The sequence below is a fragment of the Nasonia vitripennis genome (genome assembly GCF_009193385.2).
Source record: "Nasonia vitripennis strain AsymCx chromosome 5 unlocalized genomic scaffold, Nvit_psr_1.1 chr5_random0007, whole genome shotgun sequence".
Classification (NCBI taxonomy): Eukaryota; Metazoa; Arthropoda; class Insecta; order Hymenoptera; family Pteromalidae; genus Nasonia; species Nasonia vitripennis.
The window spans coordinates 381,231-402,654 of record NW_022279658.1 but is presented as its reverse complement, the minus strand read 5'-3'; the positions used below and the strand labels follow the sequence as shown (position 1 = coordinate 402,654).

The following is a 21,424-nucleotide window of genomic DNA, read 5'->3' as shown; positions in this document are numbered from 1 at the left end:
ATCCGTTTCTGTCAGTTTGAAACCGTATAAAATAAAAACGTCCACAAACTGTAGTTTATTTTATAAATAGTTTATTGCGACTAAGAAAATGATATTCTGCGATTTGAAAAACCATAGATACGTATTTTTAATTTTACATAAATAATTTGCTATTTAAATGGATATTGTTTATAAAAATCTTCATGATCAATAGTATAAATGAATTGGAAAACAATAAGTATTTGGAACTCAAAAAATATATATTGTTATTTTATTTAAATCCTATAAGTTTCAAAGTCTAAAAATAATAATCGATACAACACATCCGCCATTTCAGTTAGTGCCTGTAATTTTCAAATATGTTTCAGTTCATTTTTTTTTTAATTATGCAAGCTTTTCAACTGTCAATTTGAAAATTAAAATTTCGTGGTACAATATAAAAGACAAAAAAAAAATAACGTTATAATAGGGAAATTTAAATGTTTATTTTGTCTTTTATATTATAGCGCGAAATTTTAATTTTCAATTGACATTTGAAAAGCCCGCATAATTTTAAAATAAATCGATTGAAACGGATTTGAAACTTAAAGACACTGATTGTAATGTATTTGAAACAAAGGTATCGGATCGGAATAAATTCAGATTGAAATGGATTCGGAATAAATTGGAATTGGATTAAAACGAATTGAACAAACTGATTGAAACGGATCTGAAACATTGAAAATTTAAAAAATCCACAAGATTGAAACGGATTCGAGTCTTTCAAAATGATTGAAACGGATTTGACACTGGAAAAATTTTTCATCACTTTCGGGTTGAAACGGGTCTCACTGGATTCAAAAAACGGATTGAAACGTATCTGTACATTTTTTCTGAGGTTCAATCCGTTCCAATCCTTTTTTTTTAACGAGGGCAACTAGCTTCCCCACCAGCAGCAGCGGCGAAGAGGGAAGTAGAGAGTACACAATCACATCGCGGCGCGGCAGAACATAGAGGAGAAATAACATAAGCGGCGGTAACTGTCAAGGATTCGGGCTTACGCGATGAATATGATTCATAAACAATGATATATTTATAAACAATCACCGATAAACTCTATTACAGAATAAACTCTAAGCCCTTAATGTCAGTGGCCAAGATCGTCTTTATGAAATGAACCCTCATAATTAAAAACTTTAATTTTTAGAGGGATTATGGTTAAACCGACACAAACAAGTTAAGGTTAAGCTTAAACAAAGCTAAATTAAACTAACAAGCCACCCCAGCCTACCGATAAACATATGCTACTTTCAGTTTTCATGTACCAACGACGATCGTGGCGGCGCGGTCTACGTTGTTGCTTGGTATTTATATGCACTCGAGTTCAAGTCCGAGATTCGGCAAATTTTTTTCTTTTTTTTATTTGCTTATAAAATGTTTATAATGCGTAAAAATAATAAGAAATATATATTATTATTCTTTTAGTACGTAGGAGACATGCAATGTGTAACTACAATTATTTATAGTTTCATGGGTAACGAAAAAATACAATTTTAAATAAATTTACATTATTTTATTAGTACGATAACGTTTTCACAATTACATTAAAACGAAAAAATTAAGCTTAAGCTTAAACAAAGTTAATTTAAACTAAGCCACCCCAGCCTCCCGATAAACATATGCTACTTTCAGTTTTCATATGCCAACGACGATCGTTGCGGCGCGGTCTACGTTGTTGCTTGGTATTCTTATGCACTCGGGTTCGAGTCCAAGTCTCAGCAAATTTTTTTTTCTACTTGCTGATAAAATATATAGTATACAATAATAACGCAATATGCCATTCTACTTCTGCAATTATATTTGAATTTAGGTAAGTATACGGTACAGAGGGGACCTGCAATGTATAACTACCATTATTTATAGTTTTTTACGTAAAGAAAAGATTTTTTTTTTTTTTTACATGGCATTTGGAACTCGAAAGTTCATCGCCTCATCTACGCAAACCTTTCACGCTGCCCTATCTTGTGTCAACCCCACCCAAGATGCACCTCTCCGATCGACACCCACCCGTCCTATTTCTACTAGATCCGCTTTTACGTTGTCCTCCCATCTACGTCTAGGTCTACCTAGAGGTCGCGTTACCATCGGCCTACCCTTCATGACACGCGCTGCCGTACGGTCGTCTCCCATTCTCGCTACGTGCCCTGCCCATCCCAATCTGCGCGATTTTATTATTCTGTTAATATTTGGTGACGCGTACAGATTGTGTAACTCATCATTGTGTAGTCTCCTCCATTCCCCGGTTTCCTCATCTTTCTTCGGCCCGTATATTTTTCGCAAGACTTTATTTTCAAATACCCTAAAACGGTTGTCCGCCTGCTTAGTGAGAGCCCACGTTTCGCACCCGTACAGAACCACCGGCAGTATTATTGTCCTGTATATTCTTATTTTAACGTTTTTAGACAACAGCCTCGACTTAAGTAAATTACTCACGGCGTAGAAGCAAGCATTACCCGAATGGAGTCTCTTATTTATTTCGACATTAATCTCGTTTCTATCATTTATGGTCGTACCCAGATACCTGAATTCGCTAACCTTTTCAAAAGTAAAATTCCCAACTCTGAGATCTTCCTCCCCTCTGCAGATCCCTAGCTTATCCACAATCATGTACTTTATTTTTGATTCACTCACTTCTAATCCTGTATACTCCACCGCTTTTATGAGGATTTCCGCGTTTCTTGCTACCGTTTCCCTACAATCCCCCAGTATATCCAAATCATCTGCGTAGCCTAGTATCTGCGTTGTTCCATTAAGCGTTGCGCCCATCAGGCTAACCTGCATTTTTCTAACGGCATACTCTAACGTTAAGTTGAACAGCACCGTAGAGAGTCCATCCCCTTGTTTTAAACCATCGCGTATCATGAAGGATTCTGATATATTACCGCCTACTTGGACCTTTCCCGTGCTTCCGTTCAGACATATTTGAATTAATCTCACGAGTTTTTTCGGTACACCGAGAAGTACTAGAATTTGATACATTTTGCTTCGCTTAATAGAGTCGTACGCTTTTTTAAAATCTATAAATAGTTAGTGTATGGTTTCACAAAATTCCCACTTTTTCTCTAACAACTGTCTTATGGTAAACATTTGATCGCTCGTCGATCTGTTGCGCCGAAATCCGCACTGATAATCTCCTACTATATCTTCCGCGAATGGAGTGAGTCTAGCTTGTATTACGTTTGACAGAACTTTGTAGCACGTTGCTAAAAGTGAAATACCCCTATAGTTATTGCAGTCTGTCTTATCCCCCTTTTTAAAAATCGGTATAATGATAGATTCCTTCCAATTTTCGGGTATTGTTTCATTTTTCCAGATGGCACATACTAGTTTATAGATTTTGAAAGTGAGCTCGACGCCCCCATATTTGAGTAACTCAGCTGGTATAGAGTCATTTCCCGCGGCTTTGTTGTTTTTTAGTTTTTTAATCGCGGCCTCTACTTCTTGGTAGCTCGGTTCCTCCACGTGGGGTTCAGCAGTGTGAATTTCGTCCCCTAATTCTTCGCTATTTTCGTGCACGTTTAATAATTTATCGAAATAATTTTTCCACAGCGACAGTAATTCGTTGTCATTTGTTACGAGGTCCCCGTTTTCGTCCTTCATCAATTGCGCTCTACTCCTAAAACCCTTTCTGATGGTGTTAATCCCTCTGTACATTTCGCGGGGGTTATTTTCCTTACTGTTAGTTTCTATTCTCCTAATAAGATTCTTTTGATACTCCCGCTTCTTATTTCTGTAGATCGCGCTCGTCCGTTTCCTTACGTTAGAATACTCTTCTACGGTCCTATCGCTTCTATTTTGTAAGCTATCTAATTTAGCCTTTTTGCGCCTTTCAAACCAGAGTTCGCACTCTTCGTCAAACCATGGTTTGCTCTTTGGCTTTTTCTTTTTACCCAGTACTTTGTTCGCGGCCTCTTTTACCGTTTTTTCGATGTCCCCCCATAAGCTATTCGGTTCATCATTCCCCTCCGGCGATGTGTTTGCTTCAAGTGCCTGAAACCTATTATTAATTTCTATCTGGTACCTAATTCGCTCTGTTCTATCTCGTAGTTTCTCAATATCGAAGCTTTCTACCTTGTTTGCTTGCTTACTATTTTGATTCGCTACTAGTCTAGCTCTTAATTTGGCTACTACTAGGAAGTGGTCCGAGTCGCTATCTGCCCCTCTGTAAGCCCTTACGTCAAGAACATTAGTATGACGTCTTTTTTCAATGAGGAAATGATCAATTTGGTTCTATGCGGCCCCGTCCGGCGTTGTCCACGTTGCCTTGTGTATGTTCTTGTGTTTAAAACACGTAGTTTTAATTATAAGATCTTTTGCCGCCGCGAAATTTATGACCCTAATACCGTTATCATTGCTGGCTTCGTGCAGGCTTTCCTTACCTATAGTAGGCCTAAACATTTCCTCCCTACCTATTTTAGCATTGAAATCGCCTAATACTATTCTTGTGTCGTAAGACGCGAACTGGTCGATTACCTGCTCTAAAGTTTCGTAATAGAGATCCTTAGCTTCTTCTTCTTTGTCCTCCGTAGGACAGTGTACATTAATAAATACATATCTATACCATTCACCTTCGATAATGATGTACGGGAGCCTATCATTGACGGATTTGAAACTTTTAACCGAATGTATGATGCTTTTGCTTACGAGAAATCCGGTGCCTAGAGATCCCCCACTCCCGGCCCCATACAGGTACGTGAAGTTACCCGATGCTAGTACTCCGCCATCTGGCCACCGCGATTCCTGTATTCCTACCAAATCTAGATTGTACCTATCAGCTTCCTTTACGAGTTCTTTAAACGCACCTGCTCTGTATAGACTGCGAACATTCCAAGTTCCGACCCTTAAGTCCCTTTTGGTTCGGATTTGATTTTTTTGAGCCATGATGTTATGTTAAACCCGCGCGCTTCGGATCCTGTTCCGATCGCAGGTGAGTCCACCGTTCTAGAGGTGATAACCCCCATACCTCTCTAGAACTAAGTATGAGAGCTTTCCGACTTTGACGAGGACAGTGTCAATTCGTCGTCAGACACACTACGGTTTCATTCTCGCATCCTAACGCCCCCCTGCAAGGCAGCGCGCCTTCGCTGGCATCGTTACCGCGTAAGACCAGGTGACGAATCATTCTACACATTCCCTTTCGGGGCAGTTGTCATCGCTCCCGCATCCTCCTCGGCAGCAGGATTTTGGCCCATTTTTGTAATGTGTGATGAAAGAGATAGATTGAGAGATAAGAGATAATGTGAAGTGTTTTTGTTGTTGTGGTGCTTGCGTAGTGTTTCTAGATGAATGCGTTCGACAGTGTGGGCTCATCACACCCACGCCTGTTCCTATCGGCTGTCCGTGGCTGCTTATTCAATTTATTCGCAGCTAACCTCTTTCTCAGGGGCTGTTCCTCTATCCGCAACCTAAGGACGCGCTGTGTAGTGGTGATAGGCACCCACCCGTCCAATCTGGACGACAACGCCCAAGACCCGCTTAGGGTAACGGCATTGTAACAGACGTAAAGAAAAGATACAATTTTAAATAAATTTAAATTATCTTATTAGTACGATAACGTTTTATTAATTACATTGATATTAAAAAAAATTATATATACCTATATTTATTGCAGGCCCACCGTATACTTACCTAAATTGAAATATAATTGCAGAAGTAGAATGGCATATTGCGTCATTATTGTATACAATATATTTTATCAGCAAGTAGAAAAAAAAAAGATTTGCTGAGACTCGGACGGAGAAAAACTGAAAGTAGCATATGTTTATCGGGAGGCTGGGGTGGCTTAGTTTAAATTAGCTTTGTTTAAGCTTAAGCTTAATTTTTTCGTTTTAATGTAATTGTGAAAACGTTATCGTACTAATAAAATAATGTAAATTTATTTAAAATTGTATTTTTTCGTTACCCATGAAACTATAAATAATTGTAGTTACACATTGCATGTCTCCTACGTACTAAAAGAATAATAATATATATTTCTTATTGTTTTTACGCATTATAAACATTTTATAAGCAAATAAAAAAAAGAAAAAAAATTGCCGAATCTCGGACTTGAACTCGAGTGCATATAAATACCAAGCAACAACGTAGACCGCGCCGCCACGATCGTCGTTGGTGCATGAAAACTGAAAGTAGCATATGTTTATCGGGAGGCTGGGGTGGCTTAGTTTAATTTAGCTTTGTTTAAGCTTAAGCTTAACTTGTTTGTGTCGGTTTAACCATAATCCCTCTAAAAATTAAAGTTTTCAATCATGAGTTTTCAAAAGTTTTAGATTCGAATTTTTTTACATTTATGTTGTTGTTTAAACATTCTTTTTAGTCCAATAATATGCCCGAATAGTTATTTGGCGTTGGTTGAAACTACCGCGAGGTGTGGATGCGCAAATTCGACAGTCGCCGTTTGTCACTTTTTCTCCAAGAATATATAGCGCCTCTCCCTTCTCCTCCACTGCCGCTGGATGCGTATACTTCCCCTACGCTCCTTTTCTAGATGCGTATAGTTCGATCGCAGACCGCAAGTGGCGTCATGATCGAATTCGCCACGCATTTTTAACACGGCATCGGCAATCTCTCCTCTCTCGCACCACACAGACATACGGTGCTCGCACGGATCGCGTTTTTTCTGGTTGGTCCCCAATACAAGAAACATTCACGGACAACAGAACAGGGTCGTTTTTCTGCAAAATTTTAAAAAACCAGTTTGATCGGCGTTTTGATGTCGAATCTCGATCTCAAATCGGATCTCAAATCAAACGAGTAAAGAGAGTCGCGAGTCGGATGGGAATTTCAACCTTTGTTTATGTTTATTTGTGTTAACAGACATAACCATATATATAACACAACCATACATAATATTTTAATCAATATCAGAAACCTCATTGATAAATGGAAAACTGTTTTAAACACAGAAAAATAAAAATAATAAACGAAAACCGAAACCTTGGCGCGCTTGCGTGTCGATCATTTCCTAGTCTTTTTTTAATTTAGAACTATGAAGTATAGTAACAAGAAAATTCTTTATTCTATTGCATTTTATTTGTAACATGGATGAACTATTTACTATAACCTATCATTTACTATATCTATCTGCTATAAATTAATCTATTACAAATTAATGATGATGTAGAATATAATATATTAAACTATTAATTCTTTAAAAAGATCAAATCAACCATAATGGGTATGACTGATAAGAATTTATGGATTCTTATACGATATTATAATTATAAGGGTATAATTGCATGTCAGCAAATTTTTTATATAAAAATGTACATTGCATATATGTATGTATCTAATGTACATATTATTTTATAGAATCTGATCAAAACAATATTGAAAGTTTGTTGCGCCAAGTCACACTTCCCTCAGTTTTCACGTTTACAGAGTTGAAATCAGCAATTTATTCTTGGGCTAACATTAAAGAAAATCAATCTCATGTTATAAAACTTAGACGCTATGATAATAGTTTAGTACCACTATCTGCATTATTTCAAGGATCATCAAAGGAAAAGTAAGTTACATACATCAATTATTGTAAGAAACATAAGGAAGTGATTCTGATACAAATTGTACCTTTTGCATGCTCGCTTTTGAGATGTTTACAATTCTCATGAAAAATATAATGAGATCTCATATGTCTGAAATCTGTAATAAGAATTTTTATATTTTCACACGACATTTGAAAAAAAATGTACAAAAAGTTTTATTTTTTCCAAAAACATCTACAGTCTGTCATGCATATTTTCTGTATACTCTTTACATATTTTCTATAAAATTTTCTGCTAAATTTCTGCAGCTTCCCTTGATGTGCTTCTGTGAACTTTTTGCACCCTCTGAATCAAAATAAGGTTTTACCCTAGTGGAAAAAAAATGTAATTAATTGTAATAAATTGTAATATAAGGTATAAAATATGTAAGAAAATGAAAGAAACTATACCTTTTTGTTGGATTTCGGACCTTTTTATCATACGTTTTTGTACACTTTCTTACATTTTCAGATTTGTTAACTTTTCTTTACATTTTATTACATATGTTATTTTACCGCCTGATATAGTCAATATATTTTTGTAATTATTAATATTTTAATAAAATGTAACAACGCATAAGAAATTATAAGAAAAAGTAAAAGGATGTAAGCAAAAGTAAGAAAATAAAAATGTCGCCATTTTCTTATATAATATTACGCTAACAGACAATTTTTTACATTTTGTTATACTTTTTGATGGATCAATGGGTTTGTAATAAATTGTAATAAAACGTAACAAAATGTAATAAAATGTAGCAAATAGTAATAAAACGTAAAAAAGGTCAGAAATCCAACAAAAACGTACAAAATGGTACAATTTGTTACATTTACTTATATTTTATTATACTTTATTACATTTTTAATTTCCACTAGGGTAGATATTAATAATATAAAATACATTGGATTTGAAAAAAAGTCGCTATATAGGTGGTACATGCATCCAAATTTTAGCACCAAAAATGAGTACATCTATAAGTAACTAAGAGTAACAGCTATAAATTTAATATTTTTGTATAATATTGTTAGAAGAATAAAAATGGAAAGTAAAAATTTTGTGTATCAAAAACTTCAATCAGGAAAAAAAAGCTGCAAAATTTATGTAGAAAAGTCTGTAAAAAGAGAGTGTACAGACAATACGCATGACAGGCTACAACTCTATTTTACTGCAACCTATCTTTGTATAGAATGTATATCCAGCATGTGTAACTACAATTCTTAATAAATATGCTCTAACTGTTAGTTCTATAACATCTATAAGATATTTTAATTATTTATGCAGAATACAACAACATTAACATTACAACATTGTTAATCAAAACAATGCTGTAAAACAGAACAATGCAATGAAAACTTACACCCTGGTGGAAATAAAATATGTGGCTTCTTGGGGACAGCCGATAGAAGTGAATAGTGAAATAGGTGTGTGGTAGACTTCTTTAATTTTTTTAAATAGGTAAAATAATAATAGTATATTGTGTACCTATGGCGTGAAGTGGACTTTTTTATACCAAGTGTGGAGTTTGCAGTACAAGTCAGAGGCGAGCTAGCAGGAGCCGAAGTCAAGTGCGTTAGCAAGCAAATGACGAGTACTGCAACCACATGAGGTAAAAAAGTCCACTTAGCCCTAGGTGCACGCCATATTTTTTGTAACGCATGTATGATTTCTGCGTTTTTTGTTACAAACGGCATTAAGGTGACCTTTTTGAAAGTGCTTCTCCCAGTATTATATACATATACATACAAACATTATTGTTAAATATGCAAGTTAACAATATAAACTTATATGTATAAAGTATAAGGTTACGTATACACATGTGTGTATACTTACATATATACATATATACATATATATGTATATCATCCCTATAGTGGAAATAGTTTGCTGTGTCACATCACACTGAAAAAAACACAGTCATTTCTGCTGTAAAGTCCGGTAGTTTTAACCGTTCTGGGGCCGTATTCTATAAGCATTTACGAGAGTGAGAGCTGGTGAGAGCGAGATAGGATGTCACTCTCACCAGTCACCACTAGATGGTGACTCAGATTGAAGCGAATGACGAGAGAGTCGATGTTTTTGACATGGAATGGTTTTTGAAAACCATATAAAAATGCATTTAAAAATACATATTATTTTATTTAAAAAAATGATAAATAATCATAATAAGAGTAATAAAGAAAAATAATAAAGATCTTTTTAATATTTATGTTGATTTATTTTTTTTTTAATTATTATACAATCATACACTTTTATAACTTATTCTGTACCACGAATTGTACATTACAATTTAGAAAAAGCTAAATGATACCTATAATATTCTTGAATTATTCGATTCCTGTGGTTCATACATAAGTTTTCAAGCTCTTTTAATGACTCTCCATATATTGGTAAACATTCCAATTGTTTGCTCTACACGACAACGTGTTCTTACATGATCATAGGTGTAAGCAGCTTCAGGTGTCCCTTCTGCAGCATCCAATATTGGAGTTAATAATACAGGAGAAGGAGTGTGCCCACTATCACCTGTAAAAATAATTTGTATGATTGATTAATAGACACATAAATAATATATAATTATTCTTAGATAAGATACTATGACGAACTTTTTACCTAATATATAGTAATTGTTCTGAGGTTGATCATTTCTTAGAGACTCTACGTATTCTCTTGCATTTGAGAACTGCCAGACATACCTGTCGTTATTATTGCCAGGGCAGATTCGAATATTTAAAATATTGTAATTGGAATCTACAAGCTATAAAATAAAAGAAATAATCAATTTTTTATATTCAATTAATAATATAACATGATTAAAATAGAGACTCATTATTTACAATTTGTACAATTTTCCATGACCATGTCAGTAATGATAAAATGCTTCTTCATTCTGTGATGGACGTGTTATGCATATCACAAGGCAGTCAATGAGACCAATTATGCCTGGTACCCGTATAGTTCTTCTAAAACTGCAAAACATGTTTTTGTCAAGTTCAGTTTCAATTAGTATATATGATTAATTATATTGATTAATTACCTTTGTTGAATATTTTGTCTTTCTTGTTCCGTGGTTGGAAAACGTAGATACTGTTCTGCTAATAAATTATTAATTGCATTTATTACCTTTGGTATAAATCGACTAGCAGAAGGTTGACTAATTGTGTGTATAAAATCCTGACAGAAACTTATTACATTTTATTGTGGTTATTTACCCTTTAAAAAAAAAATGTGTATTTTTAAATGCATCTTCATACGGTTTTTAAAAACCATTCCATGTCAAAAACATTGACTCTCTCGTCATTCGCTCCAATCAAGGCACAGTCACCATCTAGCGGTGACTGGTGAGAGTGACACCCTATCTCGCTCTCGCCAGCTCTCACTCTCGTAACTGGCTTATAGAATACGGCCCCTGCCACCGTAACGACTGTTCAGTAAGAACAACGGTGTGTCACTGGTACACGGAGAGCCCGAATCATTGAAAATAACAGTGAACGTTTTAGCGAGTGTGTTAAAAGACAGTGCGATCACCGTTTTTTCCAGTGCACGCGAGATGGCGCGCATCAACACCTGTTATTTCAGTGCAGCGATCACTGTAAATTTTGGTGATCGCACCGTCTTTTTGCGTGCGCGTACACTGTTTTACGGTGACTGTTCATCGAAATAAACACTTCGCAAGTTCCATCGTGTTTTTCAACGAAAAGGTTTCTCCGTGTAGTTTTGGCGAGTCGCGACTCGTAAAATTGGTCGCTTACGCGGGACACCAGCAAAAACGACCGAACTGATTCTTTAAAACTACTGAACTCTACGGTAATTTTGGCGAGTCTTCGTACAATGACGGATTACTGGTGCGATTTCAGTTAAAATGGCTGTGTTTTTTTTTCACTGCATGCCAAAACTGTGCGAAATCACGCGCTGTGCCATACTGTGCTACCCCGTGCAGATAACATCACGTCAGCGCATTGACGGCAATATGTTGACGTGCATGCCGCACGCGTGACCGCTCTGTACCCCGGCTTATTGCCGTCAAATGCTCGTCACATGCCGCACGCCCGAAACCGCGCGGGGGGAGAAAACGCAAAAGCACGCCTGTCAGCAATTTTCCATTATTTTGCTTCTTAAGCGGGGTCAACGTGCAAGCACGGAGCTTTTTTATGCGCTCTTTCGGCGGGGTATCCCTAACCAATATAAAGAGGTTATAAAATTTATTTTCAAGCAAGAAAAATTACTAATAAATTTGAAAATTGATTGATTAAAAATACATAACAATAAATATTACATTACAAACGTGGATATACAAATCACGAACATAAAACAATCAACCTAAAATAGAATCGCAAATTTAAATAAAATATTGAAAATACTGGAATGCAACAATCGTTATAATAAAAAATGTTAAGGGGAGGTGGGAGCTATAGCTTCGCAAATCCGCCACAGGGTATTTAGTATTTCAAATGCCACAAAAAAACTAAAAGCCGTATTGACATTTTCTTTCGGTAAAATGATTCATATAAAATTTCAAATTAAAAAAAGTTAATAATTAAAATTGATCTTTGAGATTGGAGCTGTAATCGCATAAACACGCGTAAACACCCGCTCGTATTTCACAACTTTTACAAAAACCAAAAGTCCGATTGGTATTTTTTTTTTTTGGTAGAATGATTCACTAAACTCAACACTATGGCGCTCTGGTCTTGGTTTTTCATTGCAAGCTTTATTCAAAAAGTTATATCGAACAGAAAAACAGTGTTTTCAGCTCCCACATTCCCTTGAACTTGAACACAACAATTGATCGCCAATGTGAATAAAACAAATTTACAATAATCATCCCTACAACCGTATAAAGTTTCATACTTCTTACTGTAGAACAATCCAAATGGCATGACAATTATACTGTCTTAAATTGTTGCACCTGATAACATTTTGAGATTATTCACAATGCCATTTGAATTGTTTTTTACAATATGTTTAGGTCCTGATGATAATAATCACTTTGTCTTTTAGTTTAGTTTATTAATAAGAATTTTAAGTTTTAAGTACTCCGGTAGCCTTTTATTTATATATACTGGCTAATGACAAAGTAATTATTTCATTTTGGACCTACAATACAACAGAAAACATATTCATATTGAGGACTCATAGATCCTCTTTATGTATATTTGTAAAACACTGGCAGTGAATTCTTAAATCTTCATGTTAGTGAGTCCTCGATGAAGATCCTTAGCTCCTGATGAAGAAGACGAGCAGTACCCATGTCCCGCAGCGACATCCAGCATGGTTTGGAGGGTTTTTCATTATATACACCTCCTGGCCACCTAATTTAGCCTCATTGCTCATCCATGTAACTGCGAAAAATTATTTTAAAAAACAGTTGAGAGCATTAACAAAGAGTAAAAAAAATGAGGTGCACACTGCACATATCATATAGGTGAGTAAGAAGTATAATAAAGATCAACGAAGAAGGATTAGAGAAGTCCATTGTTAAGAGCTGAAAAGTGAAGAATTTAGAGGACTAGATGCTTACATCTTCATATGGAGAGAGTCCCTGATGAAGATCCTTAGCTCCTGGTGAAGAAAATAAGCAGCAGTCGTGTTGGTCTTTTCCAGCTTCTAATGAAATTGAATACAGAAAATTAAATTTTTTGTTTAGGTGTGAGGGAGCCCCGACCTCGCCCTTCTCTGTGAGGCTCATCCACTTTCGTCTAGAATAAATTAGTTAAAATTAAAAGCAAATACAACAAATTTAATTTTAATTCAAAACGATTACAAACAAGTAAACTACCGAAACTGTAAAAAAACGCTATTATAAAATAAAAAACAGATATCAATGAATGAAATTGAAAAAAAATAAAAAGTAGTTCGATGTCTGTTTATTTTCTTCTAATAAAACATGACAATAATAAATAAATAAATGAATAAATAAATTGAAAAAAAGAGGAGAAAGTGCAAAACTATAAACATATTAAAGTATAATCACAACCTTTCTCGGCCTTTTATAAACCTGTACACGGGATCCTCCTCCTGATCCAAATACTCGGTTGCCCAATCGTCTTTTTCTTGCCTCATTATCTTCGGTGCGGTCATCCTTCTCGTAGTCGTTGCGGTTTTCGGGGTCATGTTCAGGAATGCTCTCTTCACTGTGTTCCTCAGTCCTGAAGTCATGATAGCCACCGATGCCGAAATCATCTCCACCACCGCCGTTGAAATCGTATCCACTGTTCGGAGGATAATCGCAAACGTCCAGTTCATCTTTGCTGTTGCCCTCTCTACCGACGTCATCATATTTGTAATCGTTGTCGCCGTTGTTGCCGTAGTCACCGTCTGGATTGTTGACTCTGGTTGTTGCCAAGGATGCCTTCATTCTCCCTGACGTTACCTAACTGGCGATCCGGATATTCTTCGCCATCGTTCATTGCGTCCTCTCTTGTGCTGATCTCACCGGAGGCAATCGACAATGTATCCTCGTCGTCTTCGTGTCGTCGTTTTCGTTGCGGTGCTTGTAGATTGCGGTTATTTTCCGGAGGTGGAGCCTTCCTCTTTAGACAAATCCTTAAGACTTTCCTTTAGAAGAATCCTTAATACATTGTTAAATTACAAAAAAATGATTATTTTGAATTTAAATACATTTATTAATAAAGGAGCAATATATAAAATGATGTATGAAATTTTTTTTGAAAATTTATTTTATTTTATTTGTTTTTTGTCTTTTCTGCGGTACTGAACATTTAATAACACTATTTCTTTTCTTGGATTTTTGTTTGGCTTGCGTATTGTTTTGCTGTAACATTGTTTCGTCATTGTTGACATATGATAATTTAGATAATTTTCTTTTTTCTCGTGTTATTTCTTTTTTGATGCAGTCGTTCTTATTTGCTTGCTTTGTTATAAAAAACATTCGCGTTGTCAAATAAAAAGCAAGTATTCTATGTGTGAATACCATTTCATGATCTTTGCATCCAACTAAAGGAACAGGCGACAAGTTGTGTAGATCACTTGTAATTTGAAAAAGTGTGTCGGAATTGATGGGGCACGTATTTAAAACATTCAATGTGGCTCTTTCTAAAGTGCTAATTAATCGAAACAGCTTCATGGATGGTTTGTACAAATAGCCTTTCGAGCGCATTTCTATTAGCTTGTAATGCTCTGTCACATCCTCATTTTCTTGTAAGCTAAGAGAAGAGATGCAGTTTTAGCAAACAACGAACTTTCTGCGATCACTTTGGATTATGCGTGCAAAGCGTTTCCCTTTTCGAGCCACAAATCCAGCAACATACGCTAAAACGTAGTCAGAGGTAGAGCACTGGAAATAATCGCGTTCTTCTATTAATTCTGCGGCTTTATAAAGCGCATCGGAATTCAATCCTTTATCAAGGATGTTGTCAAAATGCACATCCCATTGTTTTCGTCGATCATCTTCATCCTTGATGTCTTTTATTTTTAATAACACATCGACTATTTCTCCACTAGAAATATTCGAACCTTTTGGCGGCTTTATTAGGGAGTATGTTGAAATCAATTTATACATTTGTATAAATAGTGCAGAGTCGGGGTGGTCATTCGATCCGCAACAATGTCTCATCATTCCGAAGAACCGCTAAAATGTATACATATAAGCATATAAACAATTTTGAATAAAAACAATACTAATAGGGATGGTTTAAATTTTGCAGTGTACAATACGTTCACTTACCTCTAGGTTGTCTTGATTTAAGCGCGACGTCATTAAATAAATAAAGCCACACTCATAGACAAGAAAGTCACAGATTTCAAGAGCACCGCGCAACGAAATCTTCAGTCCATAACATATAGAATCAGTGATGAATTCGTATTTTTTTCCATTGTTTTTAGCTTCAGCTATATATATATATATATATATATATATATATGTGTGTGTGTGTGTGTGTGTGTGTGTGTGTGTGTGTGTGTGTGTGTTGATTACTGATTACGATATGCTATATATATATATATATATATATATATATATATATATATATATATATATATATATATATATATATATATATATATATATATTTATATATATATATATATATATAGCATAAGGATTCAAACAGAAAAAAGTTACCTGTACATAATAACATATTAATACCTTGTACGGCTGTTCATTGTCGTTATAAGAGATTTAACCCTTCGACAAAATTTCACAGATCCTTCGCAATCCTGTAACTGAGGTTGTCGATCTTTCAGCAACTCCATCGCATCAGCTGCCCCGAAAAACTGTGACAAATTCATTAAATTTTTTATAAATTTGGCTATCGAATAAATTATTTCAATTTTATTTGCTATAACACGTTACGAAAAGTCGATAAATGCGATGAATACAGGAGTATAACACATACCTTGCCAAGGTTTGTGAAGCCTTCCATTTTAAGCTTTTGTCGATCAAATGCCAAAGTTTTTGTTAACTTCATTTCGTCGACTAGCAAAACCCCTATGAATTAAGATTATAATGTATGGTCTAAATGAAAATTCATATTTATTGTCGATATCAGCCGTCAATCGGTTATAAAAGCTCCAGAGCTTGCGAGCGCTTGTGATGCACTATGTACGACGAGATAGAATAGGAAGAGCGATAAAGTAGCGCTCAAAATGATAAACAGCTCGAGAGCTTGCAAGCGATTGTGATACGTTAAACACGACGAGATAAAACAAGAACAGCGGGAACGTAGATGTAGCACTCAAAATAATAAAAAGCGTAAGAGCTTGCGACCGTTGAGGGCACGATATATGCATGATTGGATCGAACAAAAAAGTGGGAAAGTAACCCTCTAGATGAGGAGCTTAGAAAATGCGAAAATGAGAGATCTCGAAATATGGTTTATGCAATTATCAAATTTAAAAAATACTGGCCTCGAACATCAGTTGTATTCATGCTCGCCGTTTTCTTTTTGAGTATCTCAAAGGTTTTCTCGTCGAATCCGTATGTGCCTTTAATTACTTTAATATACCTGCTTAAAGTTTCCAAACATGGCAACGCTAATATTTTATGAGTCCTTAAATGTTTATACTTTTTGCGACTCTTTATGCGCAAAAGTAGACACTCGTAAATCCATTCATTTGTGTAACGATTTCCTCTGCTGTTTTTTTTTTCTTCGTTGCATTGAAACACGGCATCACGGCTTCTTGCTGGCTTTTCGGCAATTTGTTACAAACATTTTCAATAGCTTTGGAATCAGCTTTTGCACATTCAGTCTTGATTTTTTTAACTCTCTGCTTTAGCAGGACAATCTGAAAATAATTATTTGTTTATGCAATCTAATACAAATAATGTTGATGAACAAACATGTAACGTAATGTAAAATACGAGCAATACCGTACCTTCCTTTAAGTCTTTTAACCTTCTCATTAAACTTCTTAACTTTTCCAGGTGTATTTTACTCCGCTTCTTTAGTCTCATAGTTTTTTTGGCTTGAGGAAATATTTTTTCGGGAAGATGAACGCATTTTGGAACATTCAGCACAGCGAATTTATTTTGGTCCAGGGAGAGTACTTGAACTGTCTTGAATCACGTATTTACAACATTTATCTGACCTGTGTTTCGCAAACAATTTCATTTTATTATTTAAATGCGCGTATGTGTAAAATATCATAAGGAAACATACATTCGTAGGCCGTCGATCTTGTCACAAGGAACAATATAAAGTGACACGTAAGATATTAACTTACTAATATCATTAGGACTTTGTATTGTCTCCCTGTAATCTAAATGCACTAATGATTCTTCTATGTAAATCTGAAGAAAAACAATAATTTATTTCAATGAATGAAATGAAAAAAAAACAACCCGTAAGCCTATACATTGCTATCATATAAAGGATACTCCAACTCACGTGTACTGTCATATCAAAAAATAATATAATTCTCTTTGATATTCCTGAATATCTTGGTTTCCATTCGCACCACATTATGCACTTCACACCAGTTAATATAACTTGCGGTATCCATGTTGAGGGCATGTCTATTGATTGTGGATTCTGCATCAATGAGTCACAAATTTCTTTAAAATGATTTGACTTTTCGACTGCAATTTAAAATTACTTATATTATTGTTTAATGAATTAGAGAGGATGATATGTACAGAAATAAAATCATTTTTATTCATTACTCACTCATTGCAACATCGGGTTTTTGCAATACTGTTCTGCGTTTATCAAAGCTTGCATTAATCGACACACTGTTTGTTTCTGGCTATAGATTCGTTATTGATTTGTTGTTCTGCTTTTCCATTTCAATAAATTCTTCAGTCGCGTTTTCTTTAACAATTGATACACCTGTTCAGAATTTTATTATTCATTATTGAAAATTATTTGATACACAGCGTGCATTGTAATTAAATAATATACTTACTAGGACCGTTATCAACTTCTTTGTTCTTGTTGCTTTCTATCAATAATGCATTTAATTGATTTGTATCGATTTCTTGTAAAGAAGCCGTTGAGCCTATCATTATCATTATTATTATTATCATTATATAATAATATAATTTTGCATAGATCTGTCAAACTTACTGCGAACGTATGTATTTGGCGGAATAACACACTCCACATAATATGCATTGGCACTTTTGTTTACAGTGTTTTCTATATTTTCATTCAAAAACTTGCAAGGTATCGAGCCTTTTTTCAGTGAAGGCCTCTGCTTTTGCAATCTGTATATGCTACCATCCGGCATTGCATGATGCACAAAATCTTTTACTACATCATCTTCCTTAAAATGCAATTCGCAAATGGAATGATGCTTACGTAGTAAATGTCCTGACGGGATCGCATTTTGCCAAGATTGTAGAATTTCATCCTGTGTAAATGTACAAGCACAACAATTATACAGTATGTCTCACAAGGAAAGGTACCCAAACCGAACTCACCGATTTTGATGATTTTCATATATGTTGTAGAACATAAAAAAAATAAGAGACACGTATTTTTTTTATCGGCTAATTTTCACTTTTAAGGGGTAAAAACCTCCCCTAAAGTTAACCCCCAAAAAGCGTTTTTTTTAAATATCTCGGCTTAAAATTAATATTTTTCAATGAAACAAATTGGAGGTTATTTCTTACAAAAAGAGCAAGTATTTCATGGTGATTTGAAGAGTAAGGGTAGCATCCCCTATTTTTTAGGGGTTGAAAACATATATTTTTTGGCATAATTTTATAATAAAAATGTTTAAACCGACTAAAAAAAATTGGAAAAAATGTTTAAACATCCTTAATAACAAAATTTAGTTGACGTCTTTCGGTGTTTTCATAAATATTATCCCTAAGGGGGTAAACCACCCCTAACACAAAATAACTGTAAATATGTAATTCAATACATAATATTTCGTAGAAAGTTTGTATATAGAGGTTTTGGAGGTCGCTGATTACAAATCTGTTATCAGATTTTGAAAATTCAAAATGGCGGAACCAATATGGCGGACGGAAATATCGAAAAAAAATTTTATATAATAAAAAAGTTTTAAACGACTAAAAAAATTGGAAAAAATTTGTAAACATCTATAATAAACAAATTAAGTTTTTCGATTTTTTCATAGATACTACCCTTTAGGGGGTAAACCACCCCTAACACAAAATAACTATAAGTATACTTCAATCCATAATATTTTGTAGAAGGTTTGTATATAAGGGTTTTCGAGATCGCTCTTTGCAAATCTGATATCAGATTTTGAAAATTCAAAATGGCGGAACCAATGTGGTGGACGAAAATGTCGAAAAAAAATTTTAACTTTCATAAAAACTTGTTATAAATGTGTGATCTTTATAGCCTGTACATGTGAACTAAAGAGCCTTAAACCCTAAACCCCTAAAGAACAAATAGGCTAAATGGTTGTGCTTTTTAACCAAACCACCTCAAATTCCTAAATTTGTAAACAAGAAAATTCTGTGTGTGAAGCAGTTTTATAATTTCCGTAGAAATTGTTATCAGAATGTTATTGAAATTCCTTTATTGTAAATTCATCTTATAATGTATTTTTGTTTATAATATTAGAGTATAATAATAATCTACAATCTTTTATCTTTTGCCATAGTGCATTTTTTGTATTGAGCATAAAATATATTATTTTACGATGTTTTTACAATAATGGTAGTCCTCATAAAAGTGTTTAAAGCACAATGCTTTTTTGGACCAACCACATCGTACAATTGCAATGTTTGTGCACCCTTCTATTTCACAATGTGTTGCACAAGACTTTCCAAAACTGAAATCTATAGGATTATCAAATTTATCTGGTTTTTCATTGACCTAACCGCTTTTATACCAGGAATATTTAAACAAATCTATATATCTCGGTGAAGACAGTTGGTTGTGAACCAATGATTGAAGTTTAATTATATTATTTCTCACATGTAAATTCATATCATGATCCATTAACATTACATTATCAGAAAATGTTCGGACAAAGTTTTTCCAAATACGGAATCCATAGACATCAAGTGGTTGTATTTTTCCTGTGGTTCCAGTTGGAATTTTTTTTATGTTAATAATTTTATTTTGTGGCATTGTTTCTTCTATAACTTTGTCACAATGGCCACTCCAAGAATCAAGTAATAGTATTGAGTGATGGCCTACATAGGGATAAAATATTTTTTCCAACCAGATTTTGAAGTGATCTGCAATTAAACGACTTACTAATTAACTGATCAACGATATTACAATGTAAAAATTGTTATTAGTTCCCTTACTTGTTGTTAATTTTCCAGATTTGGATGCTTCCACGTACACGTTTTCTGGTCTAAATATGTTTTGTTCTACAATAGGGCCAAACTTGCCACTTGGTTCCTTTAAAACAAGAAATAGCGGTGACAACAGTTGTCCAGTAGCTGATATTAGTGGCTGTATAGTATAACTATGCGTTGTTGCTGAAATTGACTGTACCAGACATTGCACTTGCTTTTCTCCTTCTACTGCTAATGTTCTTCCAGAATGCATTTCTAGCTGAAATCCGCTCTGATCTGTATTATACAAATTTTCGAGTCCAATCCTTGGTATACACGATTTAACGTCATCGATAAATGCTTCAGCTTTAGCCGTAAGTTCTGCACTACTTTCTAGTGTTTTTCTTGTTATGAACTTATTTATTTTCCTAGAAACTATTCGGTGTGCTTGCTTAAATTTGAGTAACCAATGTTTAGAAGCTTTGAATCTAATGTCATCAAAACCAATTTCTTTTTTAGCTTGTAAGGCCCATCGAATTATATCTTCATCATGGATAATTGAACCACTGTCGAGAGCTGCTTGAAAATTATCCAGGGTATACTGACAAATTTGTGCTACTTTTTCTCTATACGTGCCACCTTTATTAATTGAATGAGCCCAACGACGTAGCTGACTAATAGATGATACTTTTTTGAATCTGTTTTGCACTGTTTTGAGACTTAAATTTTGCTTCGTTTTGCTACTTCTCCAAAATTCTACAGCTCTTTTTTTGTATTCAAAATCTAGTTCTTCATTATCTGCTGTACATTGATTTGTTGGTGCTATATCCGGATCAGGAAAATGATGTTGCACTTCATCTTCAATTATTTCCGCATTATGGTCTTTATACTCTTCTTGAAAATCCAAAGAGTCATCAGTAATCATTTCTACATCGTTGAAATCATGTGTTGCATCTATTAAAATTTCTTTTATTTTTTCGGCCAACTCTGTTTCGTGATAATTCGTGACACTATCTGGTATGTTTAACGCTTGAAAGTATGCTAATAATAAGTTTAGAACGTTTAACGGATTAATTTTCATTTTTCAATCTAAAATGAAAACAAGCGGTAAAATTTATACAAGCTGTGTTTTTGCATGTAAGGCACGACTGCTACATTTCTACCAGAATAAAACGAGTGAATGTAAATTGAATCAAATCATTAATTTATGCATTGGAGA

General features: G+C 34.5%; 1 protein-coding gene and 1 long non-coding RNA gene across 15 annotated transcripts in view; one reads left to right on the top strand and one right to left on the bottom strand.

The window, feature by feature from the left end:
• The window catches only part of LOC107982113, a 729,835-nt gene that overhangs the window by 341,044 nt on the left and 367,367 nt on the right, over positions 1–21,424 (top strand). For 7 of the 14 annotated variants that reach the window (XR_004345312.1, XR_004228129.2, XM_031933125.1 and 4 more), the window contains exon 2: positions 7,330–7,525. Coding sequence is in view for 6 of the 14 variants with exons in the window: in XM_031933125.1 (XP_031788985.1) it covers positions 7,330–7,525 (196 nt within the window). In the remaining 8 variants the exon portion in view is untranslated. Of the gene's footprint in view, positions 1–6,576; positions 7,259–7,329; positions 7,526–8,819; positions 8,960–21,424 lie in introns of those variants that run through there. The other 7 variants (XR_004345313.1, XR_004228131.2, XM_031933123.2 and 4 more) reach the window with 5 other exon arrangements.
• On the bottom strand, positions 9,729–11,751 carry LOC100677828. The gene is made up of 4 exons (XR_511960.4): positions 10,573–11,751; positions 10,373–10,504; positions 10,149–10,293; positions 9,729–10,061 (listed from the first exon to the last, which is right to left on the bottom strand). It is a non-coding gene; the product is annotated as an uncharacterized LOC100677828 (long non-coding RNA).